The sequence below is a fragment of the Cebus imitator genome, unplaced genomic scaffold (genome assembly GCF_001604975.1).
Source record: "Cebus imitator isolate Cc_AM_T3 unplaced genomic scaffold, Cebus_imitator-1.0 Scaffold139, whole genome shotgun sequence".
Classification (NCBI taxonomy): domain Eukaryota; kingdom Metazoa; phylum Chordata; class Mammalia; order Primates; family Cebidae; genus Cebus; species Cebus imitator.
The window spans coordinates 647,023-673,886 of NW_016107454.1; the positions used below are offsets into that span (position 1 = coordinate 647,023).

At 43.8% G+C, this 26,864-nt stretch overlaps 1 protein-coding gene across 1 annotated transcript in view; it reads right to left on the reverse strand.

Moving 5' to 3' along the window:
* The window catches only part of ADI1 (acireductone dioxygenase 1), a 32,741-nt gene extending 5,952 nt beyond the window's left edge, over window positions 1-26,789 (reverse strand). Inside the window, exons 1-2 of the mRNA XM_017541985.2 lie at window positions 26,605-26,789; window positions 22,232-22,351 (exon numbers count right to left, since the gene is read on the reverse strand). Coding sequence (XP_017397474.1) covers window positions 22,232-22,351; window positions 26,605-26,724 — 240 coding nt within the window. The 5' untranslated portion in view covers window positions 26,725-26,789. The remainder of the gene's footprint in view (window positions 1-22,231; window positions 22,352-26,604) is intronic.
* Between the last annotated feature and the right edge of the window lie 75 nt (window positions 26,790-26,864).

Below are 26,864 nucleotides of genomic sequence, written 5' to 3' on the forward strand. Positions count from 1 at the left end.
GCGGCCCATCCACAGCACATGGCAGCCCATCCACAGCACGCGGCTCATCCACAGCACATGGCAGCCCATCCACAGCACGCGGCCCATCCACAGCAGGCGGCCCATCCACAGCACGTGGCCCAACCGCCGCACGAGGCCCATCCCCCTGCAATCCCACTCAAGGAGCAAACTCTGCACATGCACCGCCAGCGGCACAAACTTAGTCCCCACAAGGCCACTCATCGCTGGATTATTTTCCTCCTGTAATACTGAAAACAACTCAAATGCCCAAAACAGAAGAGTGACAGGCCAAATCATGGCGTGTCTACACAGGGTGTACAGCGCAGACAGGTTTCATATAAAACCCTGTCGTGACAATCAGAAAATAGTAACATTGGCTATCAACAGGAGGTAGGTGAGAACAGTATTGAGGGAATGTGTAACTTCTCTTCCCAGGTCCACAAGGGGCGTGGTTTCAAAGGCAGCAACTTCCCAAGACATGCCTGACCTGCCTTCTTTCACGTCTCCATCTGTTTCCATCAGGGGGCTTAGAGGTCTTTGTCTAACTTGCCCCAGGAAGGCGGACTGCCCGGGTGAGCTCCTTTTATTTAGAAAGCCCACGAAAAGCTATGGGCTGAACAATCAGATGTCAGAATCAAAGACCAATCACTCCAGCTGAAGTTTGAAGGAACTCCTTTCATGGGACAAGAACTTGAATGGGGCAGGAGTAACTCCCAGATTAAAAGACCCCCTGCGTCTCACCTGTGTGGATTTTCCCTCTGGGATCCCCCTCCACGACAGCGTGGGAGCTGGCTGTCTCTCTTTCCCTACTTCTCTTTCTCTCTCTCTGCCTAATAAATCGCTTTTCTGCAAAACTCTTTGGGTCTGGTATTTACTTGAAGTAGCCCACCGTACCTCCAGGGCCTCTTCCGCCATTCCTGGGGCAGGGGCGGGGCCAAGGGCCGGTTACAGTATGGAAAAGATAGGGGAGAATGAGGGCACCTTTCCATATATATATATATATATAGGGTCTCACTGTCCTGCCCAAGCTGGAGTGCAGCGCACAGTCATAACTCACTGCAGCCTCAAACTCCAGCTCAGGAGATCCTCCTGCCTAACCTTCCAAGTAGCTTGGGTAACAGGCATGCACAACCATACCTGGCTAATTAAAAAAAATTTTTTTTTTCTAGAGACCGGCTCTTACTCTCAAACTCCTGGCCTCCAGCAATCCTCCTGCCTTGGCCTCCCAAATCACTGGGATTACAGGCATGAGCCACTGCACCCAGCCTACCTTGTTATGTTTACAAAATCATAAATAATGTGAAAACAAGATTAGGAAGAACATCTTAAATTTGAAATCAATCTATTCATAGCCACACAGAAAGAATAGACAAACTGGCCAGGTGTGGTGGCTCATGCCTGTAATCCCAACACTTTGGGAGGCTGAGGCAGGCAGATCATCTGAGATTGGGAGTTCAAGTACAGCATGACCAGCATGGAGAAACCCCATTTTTACTAAAAATACAAAATTAACTGGGCATGGTGGCGCATGCCTGTAATCCCAGCTACTTAGGAGGCTGAGGCAGGAGAATCACTTGAGCCCATGAGGCGGAGGTTGTGGTGAGCCAAGATCATGCCATTGCACTCCAGCCTGGGCGACAAGAGCAAAACTCCATATCAAAAAAAAAAAAAAGACAAACTGAAATAACTTTTAAACATATTAATTTGATGACATCCTCAGTCTAAGACAGAAAAACTGCAATCCAAGCTTAGGTTCTCCCCACGAGGCCTGTCGTTTGTAATGGTCTGGGTGTAGCCACGCTGACACTGTTTTGTGTGTGTTGTGGGACTGAGAGAATGGGAAAAATATCGCTATGACCGGGAGCCAGCCTTCCCACAGTGGGGGGAAAGACGGAAATACTATGAAGAAGGCAAAGGAAAGCCCTGCGGATTTCACCAGTTAGAGGTGCCCGTTTGAACTAACTACTTGATATGCACACGCACAGACACATGCACACTCACACATGCACACTCACACATGCACACTCACACACACTCTCACATGCTAGCATTCACACACATGTACACACACTCTCATGCACGTGCATTCATACACACACTCACATGTACACACTCTCATGCGTGTGCATTCACACACACACGGTACTCATCCCGTCCACTGAAAGCACCTGCGCACAGTGACTCCGCAGTGGCACTCTCATCCAAGTTTCTAAACACCAAGGATAGGTGCCAGGAAGAGCAGCTGACCCCTAAGAGGGCAGGAAAAGCAGGTGAGCCTGGACACACTGTGGATCCAGAAAGTGACAGGCTGGGGAGGTGCCAGGGGACAGAAGCCAGCTAACGAGGCTCCTGCTCGCCGAGTCTGAGGCCTGGGACAACGAGAAGATCAAAATAAACCCAGCAAGAATGGACCACAGACCAACAAGTGAAACAAGAAGGCCTGGGGCACCGTGGTGGGGAGTGAACGGCGGAGGAGGGGATGCACCTCGGGCACCGTGGTGGCGAATCAACAGCAGAGGAGGGGACACGCCTCCCGACAGTGAAACCCACCCCGGGGAGCCCCACTGCGTGGCATGACAGTCACACCCACGCAGGCAGGAATCACGAAGACTTACTAAAAACACTGAGTGAAAGTTTGAGGAAAAATGGGATTTTCATGGTCTAAACGTAACTCTTCACACGTTTCTTACTAGTTAAGAGGAAAGGGAAAGGAACTTCCCCGTGGAGAACCTTGATGGACACTGGCTTCACCTAGTCCATGCTGACATCAGCAATGAGGGGACCCTCAGGCACGCTTAGTTACAACGCCATCACGGAGGATTCCCGCTAAGAACACACAACCTATCCAACACCGTGGAAATCAATGGCAATCGTAAATCGTCAGAAAATAAGGTTACTTTAGAAAAGCAAGGGATAAGCCTGTATCAGCAAGAGGGTTTTATACCAGGAGAGAAGTAATTCCAGAAGACAGCGATGATGAAGCTAAGGTGACTCACAACATAGCAGCAGGCCAGCCTCTGCCACGAGAGGTAAAACGTGGCCAACAAGAGGCCAGCTCATTAAACTTCCACGTCAAAGCCACACCATCTACCTCCACCAGAATCTAATGAATCGTTAGGGCACTCAGTGAGAAATAAAGACAAGATTTGTTCTCTGACCAGCAAGAATCATTTGACATAGAGCAAAGGAAGGCAAATCACACGACAGATCTATTGTTGAACAATTTCCACATTCTTAGGCTCTTCTGCTCTTAGTTCTGTCTGGTATGGTTTGTTCACTTACATATGTTTTCTAAGGAGCTTAGAAGTTACCACTCCATCCTAACAAGTAAAAGCTGAACAAACTGAAAAATCAGCTATTTTTAAATCTGTAAGAGATGCAAGGTCACAGAGCAAACCACCACCCCTAACATTGGAGAGACAGGCCAACAGAAAGATCCACCCCTAGCCAGAGCAGAAGCCGCCACAGGAACCAGGGCCAGAGTCGACAAACCCGAACTGTACTTGACCAGCTGGAGGCTCAGTGTGGACAAGTCTGAGAGCAGAAAACTCCAGACCCAGTCATCAGGGGCCCCACACTTCTGTAAATTGTACCTGCAAAAGCTCTACCAGGTCCCAACAGTGAGTATCAGAAAAATTCCCTGTGCTTCTGGCAGAGGGAGGGAAAGTGAACCATTCTGACAACTCAGGATATATTTGAAATCTGTTCTTACGAAGGCCTGAAGTCAGGAGAGCTCAGCTAGCCAGACCCCAGCTTGCTGGGCTTTTATCAGAACCTGACCTGGGTGAAGAGAAACACGCAACTCCAGCCCCCTCCAGAACTCCAGATGGGTGCTCTGGACTGAATACTATTACTCACCTCCCCCAGGTTCATGGTTGAAACTCTACCCTCTACTGTGATGGCACTGGCAGGTGGCATCTTTGGGAAGTGATTAGGATTCGATAAGGTGATGAGGGTGGAGCCCTCATGAATGGGATTAGTGTCCTTATAAAAGTCCCAAAAGAGCTTGCTGCTTCTATGCCCCACGTGAGAACACAGCAAAACACGGCCATCTATAAACCAGGAAGCCACTCTCAAAAGACACCAAAGCTGGGTGTCCCGACCTGGGACGTCCCTGCCTGCAGGCTGTGAGAAATAAATGTTTGTGTTTAAGCCACTCAGTTTGCGGTATTTGGCTATAGTAGCCTGAGCTGACTAAGACCGGAGAGGAACGGAAACCCCAAAACCAGCCGCTTCTGCCCATCATGTCCCACTTAAAGAGGGAGTCTGAGAGGCGCGTGTGAAGTTCAGAGCCGAGAGGCACAGGCTCACTACAAGACTGAGACTGTCCTAGCTAATGCGATATGATAGGAAAAAGAAATAAAAGGCATGCTGATCAGAAAGAAATACAACTCTCCTTGCTCACAGATGATATGACTGTCTAGGTAGAAAATCCAAAAGAATCAACCAAAAAAGCTCCTGGAACTAACAAGCAATTATAGCAAGTTTGCAGGATACAAGGTAAACACACAAAAGTTAATCACTTTCCTATATACCAGAAACACAACAGGTGATATTTGAAGTTAAAAACACAAAACTATGTGCACTAGCACCCCCAAAAATGAAATGTTCAGGTAAGAATCTAACAAAATATGCATAAGATGTGTGAGAAAAACTACAAAACTCTGATGAAACAAATCAAAAACTAAATAAATGGGGAGATATCCCACGTTCATGAACAGGAAGACTCAGTAGTGTTAAGATGTCCATTTTTCCCAACATAATCTATAGGCTCAATACAATCCAATTCAAAACTCCAGCTAGTTATTCTGTACATATCAGCAAACTGATTGTGAAGTTTATCTGGAGAGGCACAAGACCCAGAATACCCAACACAATATTGAAGGAGAAGAACAAGGTTCAAGAACTGACACTACCCATATCAAGACTTAACTATAAAGCTATAATCACCAAGACTGTGACAATGGTGAAATAATAGAAAAATAGATCAATGGAATAGAGATCCCAGAAACAAACCATATAAATATAGTCACTTGATCTTTGACAAAGGACAAAGGGCAATACAATGAAAAAAAATAATCTTTTCAACAAATGGTACTGAAACAATGGTACATCCATATGCAAAAAAAAAATTACTCTAGATACAGACCTTACACCCTTAACAAAAATTAAGATGATATGGATCACATGCCAGGTGCAGTGGCTCACAGCTATAATCCCAGGGCTTTGGGCCACTGAGGTGAGAGGATCACTTGAGGCCAGGAGTTTGAGACCAGCCTGGGCAACATTGAGAGATCCCATCTTTGCAAATTAAAAAAAAAAAAAAAAAAAAGCCAGGCAGGTGGTGTACACCTGTAGTCCCAGCTCCTTAGGAAGCCGAAGCGTGAGGGTCACTTGAGCCCAGGAGTTTAAGGCTGCAATGAACGATGATCATGCCACTGCACTCCGGCCTTGGCAACAGAGCGAGTCCCTGTCTCCTAAAAATAATTAAAAAAAAAAACGATTACAGACCTAAATATCAAATGCAAGACCCAGCCAGGCATGGTGGGTCATGCCTGTAATCCCAGCACTCTAGGAGGCCGAGGCAGGCAGATCATTTGAGGTCAGAAGTTCAAGACCAGCCTGGTCAATATGGTGAAACCCCATCTCTACTAAAAATATGAAAATTAGCCAGGCATGGTGGTGGACACCTGTAATCCCAGCTACTCAGGAGGCAGAAGCAGCAGAATTGTTTAAACCCAGGAGGCCAAGGTTGCAGTGAGCTGAGATTGCACCACTGCACTCCAGCCTAAGCAACAGAGCAAGACGCCATCTCGAAAAAATAAAATAAACTGCAAGACTATAAAACTTCTAAGATAACTTCTGAGATAGGAGAAAATCTAGACAGTCTTAGGTTTGGCAATAACTTTTTAGATATGGCACCAAAGGCACAATCCACAAAAGAAAGAACTGATAAGCTGGACTTCATTGAAACTAAGATTTTCTGTTCTGCTATCAGGAGAATGAAGACAAGCCACAGACTAGGAGAATATATTTGCAAAAGATGTATCTGATAAAGGGCTATTATCCAAAATATACAAAGAACTCTTAAAGTTCAACCATAAGAAAACAAACTGATTAAAAAAGGGCCAAAGACCTTAACAGATACCTCACCACGGTAGATGTACAGAAGGCAAGTAGGCATATGAAAATATGCTCCTCGTCACATGTCATCAGGGAAGGCAGATTACAACAAGGAGATAAAACTGTACGCCCAGGAGCATGGCCAGAGTCCAGAATGCTGACCACACCCAAGGCTGGGAGGATACGGGCCATCAGGACTTCTCAGTCACTGCTGACAGGAACAACTGGGACGCTCAACTAAACATACTCCTACGGAGTGTCAACATGAGTGGACTGAAGGAGGCAAAGTACTGATCCTGGGTGTGTCTGTGAGTGTGTTGCCAAAGGAGATTAACATTGGGGTCAGTGGGCTGGGAAAGGCAGACCCACCCTCAATCTGGGTGGGCACCATCTAATCAGCTGCCAGCACAGCTAGAATATAAAGCAGGCAGGAAAACGTGAAAAATCTAGACGGGCCTGCCTCCCAGCCTACATCTTTCTCCTATACCGGATGCTTCCTGCCCTCGAACATCAGACTCCAGGTTCTTCAGTTTTGGGACTCAAACTGGCTCTCCTTGCTCCTCAGTCTGCAGATGACCTATTGCGGGGTCTTATGATCGTGTGACTTAATACTTTAGTAAACGCCCCTAATATCTCTTTCCTATTAGTTCTGTCCCTCTAGAAAACCCTAAGTAACACATTTTCCAGCAATTGTGTTCCTTGATATTTACCGAAAGAAGTTGAAAAATTATGTCCACACAAATACCTGCAAGAGGATGTTTATAGCAGCTGTATCCATTAATTGTCAAAACTTGGAAAAAGGCAAGATGCCCTTCAGTAGGTAAATGAATAAACTGTGCTGCATCCAGACAGTGGAATATTACTCAGCAATAAAAAGAAATGAGCTACCAAGCCACAAAAGACAAGGAAGAACCTCAAATGCATCTTATTATGTGAAAGGAGCTAATGTAAAAAGGCTATCAACTGTATGATTCCAACTGTGATATTGTGGAAAAGGCAAAGCTATGGAGGAGTGAGGAGATCAGTGGTTCCTGGGGTTGGGCAGGGAGGGATGGATAAGTGGACACAGAGGGTTCTTAGGGCAGTGAAACTACTCTGTATGACATGAGAATGGTGAACACGTGTCATTATACATTTGTTCAGATCCACAGAATGTACAACACCAAGAGTGGACCCTAATGTGAACTGTGGACTCTGTGTGATACTGATGTGTCAATGCAGGTTCATCAGTTGAAATAACGTACTGCTCTGGTGAGAGATGCTGATAAAGGAGAAGGCTGTGCATGTCAAGGGGATGGGTGTGTACATCGGGGATGGGTGTGTATGTCAGGGGGATGGGTGTGTACATAAGGGATGGATGTGTATGTCAGGGGGATGGGTGTGTATATCAGGGATGGGTGTGTATGTCAGGGATGGGTGTGTATATCAGGGATGGGTGTGTATAACAGGGATGGGTGTGCATGTCAGGGGGATGGGTGTGTATATCAGGGATGGGTGTGNATGTCAGGGGGATGGGTGTGTATATCAGGGATGGGTGTGTATATCAGGGATGGGTGTGCATGTCAGGGGGATGGGTGTGTATGTCAGGGGGATGGGTGTGTATGTCAGGGGGATGGGTGTGTATATCAGGGGATGGGTGTGTATATCAGGGGGACAGGTGTGCATGTCAGGGATGGGTGTGTATGTCAGGGATGGGTGTGTATGTCAGGGATGGGTGTGTATATCAGGGATGGGTGTGTATGTCAGGGATGGGTGTGTATGTCAGGGATGGGTGTCTATATCAGGGATGGGTGTGTATGTCAGGGATGGGTGTGTATGTCAGGGACGGGTGTGCATGTCAGGGATGGGTGTGTATGTCAGGGATGGGTGTGTATGTCAGGGATGGGTGTGTATGTCAGGGGGATGGGTGTGTATATCGGGATGGGTGTGTACATCGGGGATGGGTTTGTATATCAGGGGGCTGGGTGTGTATATCAGGGATGGGTATGTTGGGGGATGTGTATGTCGGAGTTGGGTGGGTATGTCAAGGGATGGGTGTGTATATCAGAGGGATGGGTGTATATATCAGGGGATGGGTGTGTATATCAGGGGGATGGGTCTGTATATCAGGGATAGGTGTGTATATCAGGGATGGGTGAGTATGGGAAGCTTCCATATCCACCTCTCAATTGTGCTGTGAAGTTAGCACTGCTCCAGTAAAAAATGTTTTAAACTGAAAGCATTCAGACACACAGAAGCCGAAGGAATTCTTAACAACAGATGTGCACTACAAGAAATGTTACAGGAAGTCCTTCAGGCAGTAGGGAAAGAATATCAGACAGAAACATGGACCCTATACCCCTGAAAGAGGAGCACTTGGAATGAGAGCTACACAGTAATTACAGAAGATTTTCTTATTATTATTCAAATTTCTTCACAAGATAACTATTTAAACAAAAATAAAAACAATGTAGTGTGGCGTTTATAAAAGCAAATTGGGCTGGGAATGCTTATGCCTGCCTGCAATCACAGCACTTTGGGAGGCTAACTTGAGCTCAGGAGTTCGAGACCACCCTGGGCAATACAGTGAGACCCTCTCTCAAAAAAAAAAAAAAAAAAAAGTAAATTGTCTGAAACAACAGCACCAAGATGGGGAGGGGGGAACCGGAAGCGCATGGTGTATACCACACGCACAGGTGCAATAATACTTGGAGGGGGCAGATAGCTCAAGGGTGGAACTTCTGGTTTCCAGTTGGACACATAAAGCACTTGGAAGTCTTACTTCCGTTCTTTTCTTAGATTCAACAGAGAAATGAAGTCCCAGGACAAATGACTACCCTGAATCTGGAGAGAGAAGCAGATACACAGAACCACAGCTGAGATCAGTTCCCAGGAGCCATGAACTGGTAGGAACACTTCCAAGGCAATTTTGACAAACTTCTGGAGCTTGAGTGTGGACTAGATTGAGAGAGATCCTGGGTGCCTGGCATTACAGGGTCACTGCACTTTTATGGGTTTGCACATCCACAAACCCCCATCTAGTTCTCACAGTGAAGATCTGGGAAAAATCCCCTCACATATCAGGCAATAAAAGGGGAAAAGGGACCATTAAAAAAAAAAAAAAAAAAAAAAAACAGAACTCTGTACATAACAAAAACCAAGGGAAAAACTTTACCAGAGCCTCCTCCAATGTAGAAGGAGGGCAGCTGACCAACTCCAGCTCCCTCTAGCCCAAAGGAACAAAAAGAAGTTACGAAAAAAAAGAGAAACACTTCTGAAGGTCAGAGCAAAAACTCAGACTAAGATCTCATCATATAAGCCTAGGTTTATAGAACACTTCTCCTCCCCCACACCTTACCCCCACATCAACAGGGCTCCAGAACAGTAAGTGCATTAAAGCTTCAGGAAATAAATCTCTTTACAAAGGAGTTTTTAGAAAAGCAAAGACATCCAGAGGAGACAAACAAACAAGAAAACTGAAGCCTCTGGCATCTACAGCTACAGCAAACATTAAACGCAACACAGCTTCTACCCAGATAACATAAAACCTCACAGGTCTGGCCTCTTTAGCTCAGCTTCTATTAACAGGTACAGCATGTCAGGCTATCAACAAAAATAACAAGGCAGGATATAAGGCAAGAAAAAACATAGCACGAAGAGACAAAGCAAGCCGCAGAGCCTGACTGGGACACGTCACATATTTTGGAATTATCAGAGAGGGAATTTTGAAAACTATGGCTATATAGTAAAGGTGATGTGGTTTGTCTGTGTCCCCACCTGAATCTCACCTTGAATTGTATTCCCATAATCCCCATGTGTGGTAGGAAGGACCCAGTGGGAGCTATTGAATCATGAAGGCAGTTTCTCCCATGCTGTTCTCATGAGAGTAAGTTCTCACAAGATCTGATGGTTTTAAAGGGGCTTCCCCCTCTGCTTAGCTCTCATTCTTCCTCCTGACATCATGTGAAGAAGGATGTGTCTGCTTCCCCTTTTGACATGATTGTAAGTTTCCTGAGGCCTCCCTAGCCCTGCAGAACTGTGAGTCAATTAAACCTCTTTACTTTATAAATTACCCAGTCTTAGGCAGTTGTTTATAGCAGCATGAGAACGAACTAATACAAATGGCTCTATGGAAAAAGTAGACAGCATGCAAGAACAGATGAGTAATGTAAGCAGAGAGAGGGACGTTCAGAAAGAATCAAAAGAAAATGCTGGAGATCAAAATCACTCTAACACAAAAAAATGCCTTTGATGAGTTCATTAGTACAATGGATTCAGCTGAAGAAAGAATCAGCAAGCTTGAAGACATGTCTATTGAAACTTCCCAAACTGAAGTGAGAAGAGAAAAATGAATGGGGGGTGGGGTGGTTGGAGGGGAACAATATAGCCCTGAACTATGGAACAATTACAAAAGATATGTATAAATGGTATAACAGAAGTAGAAGAAATAAAAAAAGGTAGAATAAACATTTGAAAAAATGTCCACAAATTTCCCAAAATTGGAGACAGACATGAAACCACAGATCCAGGAAACTGAGAGAACACCAAGCAGAATAAATACCGAAATATTATACCTAGGCATATCATATTAAAACTGCAGAAAGCAAAAGACAGAAAACCTTGAAAAAGACCAAAGGAAAAAATGCACCCTAATCTATAGAAGAATGAAGATAAAGAATTACACCAGACCGCTTCTCAGAAACTATACAAGCAAAAGAGAAAAAAACAAAAAACAAAAAAAAAACTACCAATCTAGCAATCTGTATCCAGCAGATTTATTCCTTAAAAGTGAAAAAGTAGTAAAGACTTTCTCAAACAAAAATGAAAAGAATTTGTTACCACTAGATTGACCTACCTTGCAAATAAATGTTTACAGAAGTTCTTCAAATGAAAAAGAAAATTATACAGGTCTGAACCTCAGATCTATGTAAAGTGGAGAGAGAGAATGGAAATAAAGAAGAAAAATAAAATAAAATCTTTTATTTATTTGTTCTTCATTGATCTAATAGATAACTGTTTATTCAAAGTAATGTCAGTAACAATCTATTAGATAATTATGACATATGAAGAATAAAATAAGGAACAGCAATGTTATAAGAGCTGGGAGGAAGGAATTCAGAATACTCAGTTACTGGGTAAATGTATACTGCAAACTCTAAGGCAACCACTAAACATTTTTTTTAATGATAAGCTAAGAGAAGAGAAAGTAGAATCATATCAAATATTTAATTAAAACCAGACAAGGCAGAAAAAGAGGGGAATATTTTAAAACAACAATAACAAAGAGCAAGCACGACAAATAGAAGACAGTCACAAATATGGTAGACATTAATTCAACAGTGTTAATAACCAATTTAAACATGAATGATCTAAATATACCATTAACAGAAAGAAAGTATCAAAATGGATTTGAAAAGAAAACCAACTATGGAGTACTGGGCAAGATGGTCAAATAGGAACAGCTCTGGTCTGCAGCTCCCAGCGAGATCGACGCAGAAGGCGGGTGATTTCTGCATTTCCAACTGAGGTGCCTGGTTCATCTCATGGGGACTGGGTGGACAATGGGTGCAGCCCATGGAGGGCCAGCCAAAGCAGGATGGGGTGTCGCCTCACCCAGGAAGCACAAGGAGTCAGGAGATTTTCCTTTCTTAGCAAGGGAAGCTGTGAGAGACTGTATCAGGCGGAATGGTGCACTCTGCCTCAGATACTGTGCTTTTCCCAAGGTCTTCACAACTGGCAGACCAGGAGATTCCCTCCAGTGCCTGGCTCAGCAAGTCTCACCCCAATGGAGCCAAGCAAGCTAAGATCTACTGGCTTGAAATTCCCACCACTAGCACAGCAGTCTGAGGTTGACCTGGGACGCTCAAGCTTGGTGGGAGAAGGGGCATCCACCATTGCTGAGGCTTGAATAGGAAATTTTATCCTCCCGGTGTAAACAAAGCCCCCGGGAAATTCAAACTGGGCAGAGCCCAGCCATATTGCCTCTGCGGCCAGATTCCTCCACTCTGGGCAGGGCATCTCTGAAAAAAAGGCAGCAGCCGCAGTCAGGAACTTATAGATAAAACCCCCACCTCCCTGAGACAGAGCACCTGGGGGAAGGGGCAGCTGTGGGCGCAGCTTCCGCAGATTGAAACATCCCTGCCTGGCTGCTCTAAAGAGAACAGCAGATCTCCCAGCACAGTGTTCGAGCTCTGATAAGGGACAGACTACCTCCTCAAATGGGTCCCTGACCCCCATGTATCCTGACTGGGAGAATCATCCCAGTAGGGGCCAAGACACCTCACACAGGAGAGCTCTGGCTGGCATCTGGCAGGTGCCCCTCTGAAAATAATCTTCTAGAGGAAAGAACAGGCAGCAATCTTTGCTGTTCTACAGCCTCCTCTGGTAATACTCAGGCAAACAGGGTCTGGAGTGGACCTTCAGCAAACTCCAGCAGACCTGCAGCTGAAGGGACTGACTGTAAGAAGGAAAACTAACAAACAGAAAGGAAAAGCATCAACAAAAAGGACATCCATTCAGAGACTCCATCCAAAAGTCACCGACTTCAAAAACCAAAGGTAAATAAATCCATGAAGATGGGGAGAAACCAGTGAAAAAAAGGCTGAAAATTCCAAAAACCAGAACGCCTCTTCTCCTCCAAAGGATCACAACTCCTTGCCAACACGGAAACAAAACCGGATAGAGAATGAGTTTGACGAATTGACAGAAGTAGGCTTTAGAAGGTAGGTAATAACAAGCTCCTCTGAGCTAAAGCAGCATGTTATAACCCAATGCAAGGAAGATAAGAACCTTGAAAAAAAAGACGAAATGATAACTTGGAATAACCAGTTTAGAGAAGAACATAAATGACCTGATGGAGCTGAAAAACACAGCACGAGAACTTTGTGAAGCATACACAAGTTTCAATAGTCAAATCGATCAAGCAGAAAAAAGGATATCAGAGATTGAAGACCAGCTCAATGAAATGAAGCAAGAAGATCAGAGAAAAAAAGAGTGAAAAGAAACGAAAAAAGCCTCCAAGAAATATGGGACTATGTGAAAAGACCAAAATATAAGTTTGATTATTGTACTTGAAAGTGACAGGGAGAATGGAACCAAGTTGGAAAACACACTTCAAGATATTAGCCGGGGGAACTTCCCCAACCTAGCAAGGCAGGCCAACATTCAAATTAAGGAAATTCAGAGACCACCACAAAGATACTTCTCAAGAAGAGCAACCCCAAGATACATAATCATCAGATTCACCAAGGTTGAAATGGAAGAAAAAATGCTCAGGGCAGCCAGAGAAAAAGGTTGAGTTACCCACAAAGGGAAGCCCATCAGACTCACAGTGGATCTCTCAGCAGAAACCCTACAAGCCAGAAGAGAGTGGGGGCCAATATTCAACGTCCTTAAAGAATTTTCAACACAGGATTTCTTATCCAGCCAAACTAAGCTTCATAAGTGAAGGAGAAATAAAATCCTTTATGCACAAGCAAATGCTGAGATTTTTTTCACCACCAGGCCTGCCCTGCAAGAGCTCCTGAAGGAAGCACTAAACATGGAAAGGAACAACCAGTACCAGCCACTGCAAAAACACACCAAATTATAAAGACCATTGATGCTATGAAAAAACCACATCAACTAACAGGCAAAACAACCAGCTAGCATCATAATGACAGAATCAGATTCACACATAACAATATTAACCTTAAATGTAAAGGGACTAAATGACCCAACTAAAAGACACAGACTGGCAAATTGGATAAAGAGTCAAGACCCATCAGTGTGCAGTATTTAGGAGACCCATCTCATGTGCAAAGACACACATAGGCTCAAAATAAAGGGATGAAGAAATATTTACCAAGGAAATGGAAAGCACAAAAAAGCAAAGGTTGCAATCCTAGTCGCTGATAAGACAGACTTTAAACCAACAAAGATCAAAAGAGACAAAAATAAGACATTACATAATGGTAAAAGGATCAATTCACGAGAAGAGCTAACTATCCTACATATATACGCACCCAACACAGGAGCACCCAGCTTCATAAAGCAAGTCCTTAGAGACCTACAAGGAGACTAAGACTTCCACACAATAATAGTGGGAGACCTTAACACCCCACTGTCAATATTAGACAGATCGACGAGATAGAAAATTATTGAAGATTTCCAGGACTTGATCTCAGCTCTGGACCAAGTGGACCTAATAGACATCTACAGAACTCTCCACCCTAAATCAACAGAATATACATTCTTCTCAGCACCACATCACACTTATTCTAAAATTGATCACATAATTGGAAGTAAAACACTCCTCAGCAAATGCAAAAGAAGGGAAATCATAACAAACAGTCTAGACTCTCAGACCACAGTGCAATCAAATTAGAACTCAGGATTAAGAAACTCACTCAAAATTGCACAAAAAACCTAACAAACTGCTCCTGAATGACTACTGGGTAAATACTGAAATGAAAGCAGAAATAAAGATGTTCTTTGAAACCAATGAGAACAAAGACGCAACGTACCAGAATCTCTGGGACACATTTAAAGCACTGTCTAGAGGAAAATTTATAGTACTAAATGCCCATATGAGAAGCAAGGAAAGATCTAAAATCGACACCCTATCATCAAAATTGAAAGAGCTAAAGGAGAAAGATCAAACAAATTCAAAAGCTAGCAGAAGACAAGAAATAACTAAGATCAGAGCAGAACTGAAGGAGATAGAGACACAAAAAACCCTTCAAAAAAAATCAATAAATCCCAGAGGTGGTTTTTTGAAAAGATCAACAAAATAGATACATCCACTACCCAGACTAATAGAGGAGAAAAGAGAGAAGACCCAAATAGATGCAATAAAAAATGATAAAGGGGATATCACCACCAATCCCATAGAAACACTAACTGCCATCAGAGAATACTATAAACACCTCTATGAAAATTAACCAGAAAATCTAGAAGAAATGGATAAATTCCTAGACACTTACACCCTCCCAACAGACCAATAACAAGGTCTGAAATTGAGGCAGCAATTAATAGCTTACCAACCAAAATAAGTCCAGGACCAGACAGGTTCACAGTTGAATTCTAACAGAGGTACAAAAAGGAGCTGGTACCATTCCTTCTGAAACTATTCCAAACAACAGAAAAAGTGGGAATCCTCCCTAACTCATTTTATGAGACCAACATCATACTGATACCAAAACCTAGCAGAGACACAACTGAAAAAGAAAATTTCAGGCCAATATCCATGATGAACATCGATGCAAAACTCCTCAATAAAATAATGGAAAACTGAATCCAACAGCACATCAAAAAGTTCATCCATCAGGAGACAATAGATGCTGGAGAAGAAGTGGAGAAATAGGAATGCTTTTACACTGTTGGTGGAAATGTAAATTAGTTCAACCATTGTGGAAGACAGTGTGGCAATTCCTCAAGGATCTAGAACTAGAAATACCATTTGACCCTGCAACCCCATTACTGGATATATACCCAAAGGATTATAAATCATTCTGTTATAAAGACAAATGCANGATCAAACAAATTCAAAAGCTAGCAGAAGACAAGAAATAACTAAGATCAGAGCAGAACTGAAGGAGATAGAGACACAAAAAACCCTTCAAAAAAAATCAATAAATCCCAGAGGTGGTTTTTTGAAAAGATCAACAAAATAGATACATCCACTACCCAGACTAATAGAGGAGAAAAGAGAGAAGACCCAAATAGATGCAATAAAAAATGATAAAGGGGATATCACCACCAATCCCATAGAAACACTAACTGCCATCAGAGAATACTATAAACACCTCTATGAAAATTAACCAGAAAATCTAGAAGAAATGGATAAATTCCTAGACACTTACACCCTCCCAACAGACCAATAACAAGGTCTGAAATTGAGGCAGCAATTAATAGCTTACCAACCAAAATAAGTCCAGGACCAGACAGGTTCACAGTTGAATTCTAACAGAGGTACAAAAAGGAGCTGGTACCATTCCTTCTGAAACTATTCCAAACAACAGAAAAAGTGGGAATCCTCCCTAACTCATTTTATGAGACCAACATCATACTGATACCAAAACCTAGCAGAGACACAACTGAAAAAGAAAATTTCAGGCCAATATCCATGATGAACATCGATGCAAAACTCCTCAATAAAATAATGGAAAACTGAATCCAACAGCACATCAAAAAGTTCATCCATCAGGAGACAATAGATGCTGGAGAAGAAGTGGAGAAATAGGAATGCTTTTACACTGTTGGTGGAAATGTAAATTAGTTCAACCATTGTGGAAGACAGTGTGGCAATTCCTCAAGGATCTAGAACTAGAAATACCATTTGACCCTGCAACCCCATTACTGGATATATACCCAAAGGATTATAAATCATTCTGTTATAAAGACAAATGCACACGTATGTTCATTGCAGCACTGTTTACAATAGCAAAGACATGGAACCAACCCAAATGCCCATCAATGATAGACTGGATAAAGAAAATGTGGTACATATACGCCATGGAATACTATGCAGCCATAAAAAAGGATGAATTCATGTTCTTTGCAGGGACATGAATAAAGCTGGAAACCATCATTCTCAGCAAACACAAGAACAGAAAAACCAAATATCACATATTCTAACTCATAAGTGAGAGTTGAACAATGAGAACACATGGACACAGGGAGAGGAACAGCACACACCTGGGCCTGTCAGGGGGTGGGGAGCTGAGGGAGAGATAGCATTAGGAGAAATACCTAATGTAGATGATGGGTTGATAGGTGCATCAAACAACCATGGTATATTCATGGTACATGTATACCTATGTATCAAACCTGCACATTCTGCGCCTGTACCCCACTGTAATACATGTTATCTACAAGAAGCCCACTCTAAATATAAAGACACAAATAACTAAAAGTAAAGGAATGCAGAAAGATATACCATACTAACACTAATAAAAAAAATTTTGGCCAGGCACAGTGGCTCATGCCAGTAATCCCAGCACTTTTGGAGACCAAGGCAAGAAGATCACTTGAGCCCAGGAGTTCAAAAGCAACCTGGGCAAAATAGGGAGGCCCCATCTTTATGAAAAATAAAAATGAATTAGCCAGTTACGATGATGGCACATGCCTGCAGTCCCAGCTACTTGGGAGGCTGAGATGGGAGGATCACTGAGCCTGAAAGGTTGAGGCTGAAATGAGTCATGATGGCACCACTGCATTGCAACCTGGGCAACAGAGCAATACTCTGTCAAAAGAAAAAAAAAGGAAAGGAAAGAAAGAGGAAAAGAAAAGAAGAAGTGGAGGGAGCTATCTTAATTTCAAAACAGCAGAATCATCAGAGATAAAGGGTGACATTATATAACAAAAAAAGCATCAATCTTCCAAGAGAGCATAACAATCTTTAACACATATGTCACAAACAGCTGAGCATCAAAATATGTGAGGCTAACACTGATAGAATTGCAAAGAAAGATAGAAAAATTCACTATTATAGCTGGAAATTTCAATACTAACAGTAATTGACATCCAGCAAGTAGGCAATCAGTATAGTTGATCTGAATAATACTATCAATCAAATGTTCTTATTGACATTTATAGATTATTTCATTTGACAACAATGGAATACTCATTCTTCTTAAGATTACATGAAACATTCACCAAGATAGACAACATTCTGGGCCATAAAACAAGTTTTATGTTTACAAGGACTCAACATATTTACGAGGACTCAAATCAAACAAAGTTTATTCTTTACACCAGAAATAAATTAGAAACAATTAAAAAAAAATCTAGAAAAATCCCCAAATAATTGAAAACTAACAAATATCTAGAAACAAAACAAAACATCCCCACATGAGTCAAAGATAGAATTAAATGGTAAATTAATTAGAATGTATTTTAAATTACATGACAATTAAAATGTATCAAAATTATCAAAATGTGTGTGATGCCACTACAATAGTACTCTGGGGGACATTTACAGCCCTAAACACCTGTACTAAGGAAAGAAAAACGACACTCTGTAAGGCCAAGGCGGGAGGATCACTTGAGGCCAGGAGTTCAAAACCAACCTGAACAATCTGGTAAGACTCCTTCTCTACAAAAACTTAAAAAAAAAAAATTCGCCAGGCATGATGGCACACACCTGTGGTCCTAGCTACTCAGGAGGCTGAAGTGGAAGGAGTGCTTGGGGCCAAGCCTTCAAGACTGCAGTGAGCTATGATTGCACCACTACACTTTAGCCTGGTGGCACAACACAATAATAATAATACTGATGTCTGTCTCTAAAATAATAATTATTATTAGGAAGAAAAAACTCAAATCAGTGATTTCAGCTTCCACCTAGAAAACTTAGAAAAAAGAGCAAATTAAACACAAAACATGCAAAAGAAGGCAAATTATAATGGTCAGAGCAGAAACCAATGAAATAAAAAACAGAAAAAGAGAAAAATCAATGAAGCCTAAAGTCCTCTGAGAGGATCAATATAACTGATAAGCCTCTATCCAGACTCAGGAAAGAGAGAGAAGACACAAATTATCAGTATCAGGAATGAGAGAAGCCAGCACTCCATTCTACAGATATTAAAAGGATAATAAAAAATATTCCAGATAATTTTATGGCAATAAGTTTAACAACTCAGATGAAATGGACAAATGCCTTGAGAGAAACGAACAACTCATGCTCGTTCAAGAAGAAATGGATCACCTGGATAGCCCTACATCTAGTAAATAAATTGAACTCACAGCTAAAAACCTTCCCACAAAGAAAACTACAAACCCAGATGGCTTCACTGGTGAATCTCCAAACATAAGGGAAGAATAATACTATCTACACATACTCTTCCAAAAAACTGAACAGGAGGGACTACCTCCCAGCTCATTTTATGGGATCCGCATTACTCTCACACAAAATCCAAAATAAGACATTGATAGAGTTTGGCAATGTGTCCCCACCCAAATCCCATGTTAAACTGTAATCCTCAGTGTTGGAGGTGGGGCCTGGTTGGAGGTGACTGTATCACAGGAATGGATTTCTCATGAATGGCTTGGCACCACTCCTTTGGTGCTGTCGTCACGACAGTGAGTGACTTCCTGCAAGATCTGGCTACTTAAAACTGGGTGGCACCTCATTCTCTCTCTTGTTCCCACTCCTATTATGTGAGATGCCTGCTCCCATTTTGCCTTCTACCATGACTGTAAGCTTCCTGAGGCTAGAAGCAGATGGTGTTGCCAGGAAGGGGATGCCTCCTACACAGCCTGAAGAACTGTGAGCCAATTAAATCTCTTGTCTTATAAATTACAGAGTCTGAGACATTTCTTTATAGCAATGCAAGAACAACCTAATACAGAAAAAATGATACCAAGGAGTGGGGCATTGCTATAAAGATACCTGAAAACATGGAAGCAGCTTTGGAATTGAGTAACAGGCAGAGATTAGAAGTATGTAGAAGGCTCAGAAGGACACAGAAAGATGAGGGAAAGTTTGGAACTTTTTACAGACTGGTTAATTGGTTGTGACCAAAATGCTGATAGTTATACAGACAATGAAGTCCAGGCTAGCAAGGTCTCAGATGGAAATGAGGAATTTATTGGGGACTGGAGCAAACATCTCATGTGTTTGCCTTAGCAAAGAGCTTGGCTGCATTCTGTTCACAGCCTAGGAATCTGTGGAAGTTTGAACTTGAGTGATGACCTGGGATATGTGGTAGAAGAAATTTCTTTTTTTCTTTTTCTGCCTGCATCCTCCCTCCTGGTAAAAGAAATTTCTAAGCACCAAATTGTTCAAAATGTTTCCTGGCTGCTTCTAACAGCCTATGTTCAGATGCAAGAGCAAGGAATGACCTGAAGTTGGAGCTTATATTTAAAAGGGAAACAGAGCATAAAAGTTTGGAAAATTTGCAACTTGGCCTCATGGCAAAGAAAGAAAAGATTTTTTTGAGAAACAATTTCAAGCAGGTTTGTAGAGGAACTACTTCCTAGATAAATTTGCATAACTACAAAGAATCCAAGGGCTGATAGCCAAGATAATGAGGAAAAAAACGTCAAGGGCATTTCAGAGACCTTCCAACAGCCCCTCTCACCACAGGGCCAGTGGCCTGAAAGGAGAGAATGGTTTTATGGGCAAGGCCCAGAGCCCCTCTGCCCTGCACAGCCTCAGGACACTGCTCCCTGCATTGTAGCTGCTGAGTTCTGCTAGAATTCTAGCCTTGGATCAAAGGGGCCAGGTACAGCTTGGGCCACAGCTCCAGAGGGCACAAGCCATGAGCCCTGGTGGCGTCCATGTGTTATTAAGCCTGTGAATGCACAGAGTGCAAGGGTTGAGGCTTGGGATTCTCCACCTGTGGGGATTCACTCAAGACAGTGGCAAAAATATTAAAGGAAACATACTGGAGATAGCTTTAAGGAATAATCACAAACCTCCTTGGAAGGCCAAAGAGTTTGCATCTTTTCAGCAGAAGTTTCAGCTGAAGGCAGCCTAAATCTGCCTTACATTTTGTTAATAAGAATAGCAAATAGCTAGGGTATGTAGGGGAATTTATCTGAATAACTTGTTTATTCATGTGGTCTTAAAACTAATTTTTGAGCCTGATGGCCCTCTCGGGAGGAGGTCGGCCAGGGAGATTATCCTCTAATAGTGCTTGTTTTAGGCCTCCCCTCGGAACCTGTCCTTTATTCTTTAATCTCGAGGGGTGTTGACTCAGAGTTTTTGTCATTTAATGTGTGCTAAACAAAGGCCGGTGAGGCCAGCATGTCAGGGCTGGCAGTCGCAACTGTTTACAGCACTCTCCATGGAATCTGTAAGTGGCCCAGACTCTTGGTCCAACTGGCAAAGCCTAATATCTGTGTGTCAGTGTGCTTTATTCATCTGATGTTGAGTCAAGGTCTGCAGGACAGACCGCCTCAGGTAGTGACCCTGTCATCCACCTAGATTTCAGAGGATGTCTGGAAAAGCCTGGGTGTCTAGGCAAAAGTCTGCTGCAAGGTAGAAGCCCTCATGGAGAACCACTCCTAGGACAGTGCAGAGGGAAAATGTGGGGTTGAAGCCCCCACACAAAGTCCTCACTGGGACACTGCCTAGGAGCTGTGGGAAGACAGCCACCATCCTCCAGACCCAAGAATGGTAGATCCACCAGCTGCTTGCACCCTGCACCTGCAAAAGCTATAGGCACTAAAAGCCAGCCCATGAGAGCACCCTCAGGAGCCCTGCAACGCCCACAGGGGCAGAGCTGCATAAGGCCTTGGGAGCCCACTCCTTGCACGAATGTGCCTTAGATGTGAGACATGGAGCCAAAGGAGATTATTTTGGAGCTTTAAGATTTAGTGGCTGCCCTGCTGAGTTTTAAACTTTCTTGAGTCCTGTAGCTCCTTTCTTTTGGCCAATTTCTCCCTTTTGGAATAGGAATGTTTACCTAATGGCTTTACCCCCTTTGTATCTTGGGAGTAACTAACTTGTTTTGATTTTACAGGTTAGGTTCATAGGTAAAAGGAGATGAGTATCAGATGAGACTTTGGACTTGAACTCGGGACTTTTGAGTTAATCCTAGAACAAGTTAAGACTTTGGGGGACTATTGGGAAAAGATTGTTGTATTTTGAAATGCAAGAAGGGCACAGGATTTGGGAGGGGCCAGGGGCAGAATAATACAGTTTAGATTTGTGTCTCCACCCAATTTCATATTGAAATGTAATCCCCAGTACTGCAGGTGGGACCTGGTGGGAGGTGACTGGATCGTGAGGGTGGATTTCTCATGAATGGCTTACACTATCTTCTTGGTGCTATCCTCACTACAGTGAGTAACTTCTTATGAGATCTGGCTGTTTAAAACATTATGGCACCTTGTTCTCTCTCTCTTGTTCCCACACCTGTTATGTGAAATGCTTGCTCCCACTTTGCCTTCTGCCATGACTGTAGGCTTCCTGAGGCCTCCCCAGAAGCAGATGGTGGTGCCAGGAAGCAGATCCTTCCTGTAAATCCTGCAGAACCATGAGCCAATTGAACCTCTTTTCGTATAAATTACACAGTTTCAGGTATTTTTTTATAGCAATGCAAGAATGGTCTCATATAGACATTAAAAGAAAAAAGAAAATATTGTGTTTATTAGTAGTGAATATCATGATTCCCCCTTTCCAAGTAATACAGGGCTCGCTTACCTTTTCTTCATAATTAGGTAGCGTATCTTTGCATATGGTTATGATGTCCATCCAGGAGTAGTTCCTCTCTCTTCGGACCTTTTCTAATTCTGGGTCATTCTCATATTTGTCAGCATCCAGCTAAAAGAGTTAAGCCACCACAAACAAGAGCTCAGATTAACAAGGAGATGTAGAAACATTCTCTTTCTGGATCTCCAATGTGATTTTATACTCCAAATTTTCATCTGCTATTTTTTCAACCCTAAACCAACTCTCCTCATCTCTTCTCTCTATTTAATGGATTTTCCATTCTCCAAAACACCAGCTCTACATAATAGAAATCTGTTTGCTTTCTGCCTCCCTTCTCGGCAACAGTCCATCCCATCTTTTCCCCATTTTTGAGATGACGGTCTCGCCACCTGCAGCCTATCTGGCCTATCCACGGGTCCCTCGCTGTGCCATTTCTCTGCCACCATCCCACTCGTCTCACTGGCCCTCAATGGCATCTCTTTGGTGGGCTTGTTCCATGAGCCAAAACACTGAATGCCCTCCCAGCCTGCAAGTAAAACTCAAGTGAATTAAGCTGGAATGAGACACCTTCATCATCTGACCCCAGCTGACTTTTCTATCTGTTCTTTGTCCCCTACATTTTAAAGAACTCTACATTCTAAACCAAATAGGAGGTTTGGCTATCTTAAAAATATTTGATATTTCACATCCCACACCTCGCTCATGGCAGCTTTCTATGCCTAAAATTCCCAATCAACATTTTCATTTTCATTTATCACAATCCTTTCTCTATTTTTTAAGGTTTTATTTTACTGTTCCTTCCTATGAAGCACTTCCCTGATGAAGCCCCAGACAGAATTAGTCTGGACTTTTTTTTTTTTTTTTTTGAGACGGAGTTTCGCTCTTGTTACCCAGGCTGGAGTGCAATGGCGCGATCTCGGCTCACCGCAACCTCCGCCTCCTGGGTTCAGGCAATTCTCCTGCCTCAGCCTCCTGAGTAGCTGGGATTACAGGCATGCGCCACCATGCCCAGCTAATATTTTTTGTATTTTTAGTAGAGACGGGGTTTCACCATGTTGACCAGGATGGCCTCGATCTCTTGACCTCGTGATCCACCTGCCTCGGCCTCCCAAAGTGCTGGGATTACAGGCTTGAGCCACCGCGCCCGGCCTAGTCTGAACTCTTACTTATAAACTACTGGCAGTGAATTTAGAATTTAGCATACTTCATATTTTGCAATAAACTGCACATTATATCATCACTACTTACTGAACAACAAACTCCAGAGTATCTCAAAGTGCTAGTCACTGATATGTGATTTTCTACAATTATAACTCTAAAACTTGGCATATCCACTGCATGATATGCTTAGTACCATTTGCTATAGTCGGACAATGTCCCCCAAATTCTCACGTTGAAGCCTAACCCCAATGTGATAGTATTAAGGGGCGGGACCTTTAGGATGTGATTGAGTCATGATGGCAAGCCCTCATTTTTTTTTTTTTTTTTTTTTTTTTTTTTTTTTTTTTTTTTTTGAGACGGAGTTTCGCTCTTGTTACCCAGGCTGGAGTGCAATGGCGCGATCTCGGCTCACCGCAACCTCCGCCTCCTGGGTTCAGGCAATTCTCCTGCCTCAGCCTCCTGAGTAGCTAGGATTACAGGCGTGTGCCACCATGCCCAGCTAATTTTTAGTAGAGACGGGTTTTACCATGTTGGTCAGGCTGGTCTCAAACCCCTGACCTTGTGATCCACCCATCTCGGCCTCCCCAAGTGCTGGGATTACAGGCGTGAGCCACCACACCCAGACGCAAGCCCTCATTTATAAGATTAGTGGCCTTATAAGAGAGATGGAGCTGGGTACAGTGGCTCGCCCACATTACATGTGTGTATATATATATATATATATATAAATATATATATATGTGTGTGTGTGTGTATATATATGTATAGATACATTACATACATACGTGTGTGTGTGTGTGTGTGTGTGTGTGTGTGTGTAATGAGGTCTCACTATGTCACTATGTTGCCCAGTCTGGGTGTGGTCTCAAACTTCTGGCTTCAGGCAATTTGCCCGCCTTGGCCTACCAAAGTGCTCGAATGACAGAAGCCACCATGCCTGGCCCAGGAGAGGTCACTGTTTTGGATTGAGCCCCTGCACTAGGCTCCAACATGACACTAAACCAAAATAGAGCCACTCATGCCATATGCCACATGATCAAACTAAAACTTTAAAGAAGAAGGTGGATCTCAAACAGACCAGCTTTTCCTGAGATCAGAAGATTCCAGTCTTCCTGAGTCAGCATAAATAAGGAATTTGCGGCCGGGCACAGTGTTCACACCTGTAATCCCAGCACTTTGGAAGACTGAGGCCAATGGATCACAAGGTCAGGAGTTCGAGACCAGCATGGCCAATATGGTGAAACCTCATCTCTACTAAAAATACAAAAATTAGCCTGGTGTAGTGGCAGGTGCCTGTAGTCCCAGCTACTTGGGAGGCTGAGCCAGGAGAATCGCTTGAACCTGAGAGGCGGAGGTTGCAGTGAGCCAAGATCGCACCACTGCACTCTAGCCTAGGCAACAGAGCGAGACTCCCATCTCAAAAATAAAAATTAAAAAAATAAGGAAGTCGATTGGGCTTTAACCCTTAGAAAAAAAGTAACTTTATGTTAACCATCAGCTTTTTTCCCTCCTGTTCTGTTTCTTTGTTGTCACCGTACAAGACCCATTGTTACGCTATTATCCTGTGGAACTTTCATTCTATTTTGTAGAATAGAGGCTGCCCTATTCACAAATCAAAAATAAAAGCCAATTAGATCTTTAGCTAAATTTGTTGCAATTTTGTCCTTCAACATCACTGATCCAGAATGAATATTAAGAAAGCATATAGGCCGGGAGCAGTGGTTCATGCCTGTAATCTCAACACTTTGGGAGGCCAAGGTGGAAGGATCCCCTGAGATAGGGAGTTTAAGACCCGCCTGACCAACATGGAGAAACCCGGTTTCTACTAAAAATACAAAATTAGCCAGGCGTGGTGGCACATCCATGTAATTCCAGCTACTCAGGAGGCTGAGGTAGGAGAATTGCTTGAACCCAGGAGGCAGAGGTTGCTATGAGCCGAGATTGCATCATTGCATTCCAGCCTGGGCAACAAGAGCAAAACACCTGAACGAAAGAGAGAAAGAGAGACAGAGAGAGAGAGAGAGAAAGAGAAAGAGAGAAGGAAAAACTTTGTTTGAGCCCATGTAATAATCTAAAAGATGCCTATTTAAATAAATCTTGTTTTATTCTTTGAATACATTCAGGAGTTGACCTGTAATTGCATTCTTGTTCTTAAAACCGTCAAATGCACAATGAAACTCCCCAAGTGTATTAATCTGAACCCTCTGGTTGTTTGGATTGTGGATAAATTTGACATTATAAGCCAAAACTTATTTTCCTCTTATTAATGGAAAACTATAAACCACTTGATTCCTTTGAAGATAGTACCCTCCAGCAAGGTAGGTGTTAAATCTTATCCTGGGAAAAGGCAAATACTATGTAAACATTAACATGCTCGCCCTGTTTGGCATTGGTATGCCAATTGTCATTTCCCTCTTCTGTTATGTAAGACAGAACAAGATGATCTCCAAATATATTATGCTGGAATATTCTATAATCCTTTATCCAGGGAAAAAGTGTGGTGCCAGGGTAAGCCTGTGTATTTCAACTAAATCACAAGATGCAGATTAGATCCACTCACCCTCAGCCTATCCCTGAGCCTCCCCGGCCCTCTCCTCTGCAGTAAACCTTTGTACCGCAAAGCCATTTGCAAATAAACAAGGTGAACCGATCAGGACCAGTGGGGTGCAAGCAATGGGGCACCCGTGCAAAGCCCAGCCACGCCTTGCAAACCTAGCGCTCCAGAGGCAGGGCCGACACCGGCGCCAGCGGGATCCCAGCCAGCTCCACCGCCCGCGGGAACCGTCCCCACCCCACCACCCGGCGCGAACTCCCAGACACCCCCGACAGAACTGAAAAGCATCGCTAACCCCCACCAGCCCCGCTGTTGAGCATGCGAAGCACACCTCGGGCCCCGAGAGCTGACTGCCCACGCCTTATATTCCGCTGCTGAGCATGCGCAGCACACCCAAGTGCTGGGAGCTGACCGCCGACCCCTCAACGCCGCTGCTGAGCATGCGCAGCACGCCCAAAGTGCCCCAATGCTGAGCATGCGCATCCCACCCCAGGCACAGGGGCCAGGCACCGACCCCCATCCCCACTGCTGAGCATGCGCAGCGGAGCCGGTACCGGGCCGCTGCCCCGCACCCGGAGGGGCCTGAGCTCTGCGGGGCGCTCGGGGGTCGGCGTCGCCTGCACGCTCTGCGAGCCCTGGGCCCGAGTACCTTCCAGTAGAGCACCCCGAGCCGCCGCAGCTGCTCCAGGCCCACCGGGCGGTCGGGATCCGGGCGGTGGGGCTGCCGCGGGTCGCCCGGGACGTCGTCCATGTACCAGGCCTGCACCATGGCGCGCAGGGCGAGGGCTGCGTTCGAACCCGGGGGCCGCGCCTTCTTTTATAGGGAGGCGTAGACGCGCCGCGGAGCCAGGATTGGGCAGCGGGCGGAGGCAGGGCCGGCGCGGGGCAGGCCGCTGGGACTGAGGCGGG